General features: G+C 36.6%; 1 protein-coding gene across 1 annotated transcript in view; it reads right to left on the reverse strand.

Moving 5' to 3' along the window:
• The window catches only part of LOC107083486 (sodium- and chloride-dependent GABA transporter 2-like), a 5,647-nt gene extending 4,254 nt beyond the window's left edge, over positions 1–1,393 (reverse strand). Inside the window, exons 1-3 of the mRNA XM_015372759.1 lie at positions 1,263–1,393; positions 1,095–1,198; positions 897–1,021 (exon numbers count right to left, since the gene is read on the reverse strand). Coding sequence (XP_015228245.1) covers positions 897–1,021; positions 1,095–1,198; positions 1,263–1,364 — 331 coding nt within the window. The 5' untranslated portion in view covers positions 1,365–1,393. The remainder of the gene's footprint in view (positions 1–896; positions 1,022–1,094; positions 1,199–1,262) is intronic.

The following is a 1,393-nucleotide window of genomic DNA, read 5'->3' on the forward strand; positions in this document are numbered from 1 at the left end:
ACCTGCTCCGAATTTTGTTTTTGGGTTTTTTTTTTCAGCATTTTGTGTTTCGACTTTGCTTCTGTTGCTTCATATCCTCCATTAAATCTGGAAGTGACAACCTCAGCTTCCATCTCTGCATTTGGGTCCTCTAGAAACCTCTGCACAACCAATTACTCTGCATTGATAAGTTTTTCATTTGAACTTTTTATGAATTATTTCATCAAACAATCTTTGATAATCATCAAGTTATTCATTTTTATTAACTTTTCATTATTATTTACCATTATACCACAGCAATGTATTTTCTTCTTCTTCTTTTCATGTACACTGACTTGAATTGCCTCACTACTAAAATATGCTAAACCAATAAACTTCCCTTCTCTTATTTTTTCTAAAGGGGAAAAATAGTTGATTTGCAAACAGAAAACAAAGAAGTTTAAACAACTGAATAACAACAAATTAATTTACATATACCAGTGAATTCTTCATGCATAACTTGAATATCAAGAAAAACACACTGCAGATTTTGAGTTTTTGGATCGCAGCAGTGTTAAAAGTAGCCTTATGTTACTCATGTAGAGAGAAGCCATTTATAACATAGTAATATAACAACACATTTTACCACTGATTACTGATGGGTAATTTCTATTCAATGGAAAAAGAGCACCTTCTTATTCATCAGTGCTGCAGTTCTTTTAAGACATTAGTTCCAGGTTTAAGACACAGATGTTGCCTCTTGATCATATGTATATATAAACAAGTGCAAACTGAGTTCATTTCAATTCCTCTTCCCCTCAATCATTCCAAGATTTTTTCCCCTAGTGAAGAAAGTGTCCAAACAAAATTGCATAAGGCACAATATGTAAAGATGAATTTACATGTGGCTGAAATGTATACATTATACAAATACTCACCTGACTCTGCCACCTCAGCTATAGGAATGCCTTGTTTGTGAGCCATGAATCCCAGCACAGAGAACACTGCAAACCCAGCTACGACACTCGTACCACTGTTAAGGCAACAAAGCCACAGGCAGTCCCTATAAAAAGAGACAATGCTGTAAATACATTTTATATGATGCATGTCTGATAAACACAAACCAACTGCTGTACCTGTAGCAGTTGTTATTTTGTTTATTGTAGCTGCCTAGCACAATTAGAGAGCCCACACCGATACTGTAGGAGAAGAAGATCTGTGCCCCGGCCTCCATCCACACCTGTTCCAACAACAGCATTAGTGGCGTCATTCATTTAACACCTCTTTCATCTGTGATATCCTACCTGAGGGTCAGTTAATCGTGTTGGATCAGGCAGAAGATAAAAAAGAACTCCTTCAAGAGCGCCAGGAAGACATAGTCCTCGAATTAGAAGGATCAACAACATGACGTAGGGAAAGGTGGCAGTGAAGTACA

Source organism: Cyprinodon variegatus, unplaced genomic scaffold (genome assembly GCF_000732505.1).
Source record: "Cyprinodon variegatus isolate N-32 unplaced genomic scaffold, C_variegatus-1.0 Scaffold75, whole genome shotgun sequence".
Lineage (NCBI taxonomy): Eukaryota > Metazoa > Chordata > Actinopteri > Cyprinodontiformes > Cyprinodontidae > Cyprinodon > Cyprinodon variegatus.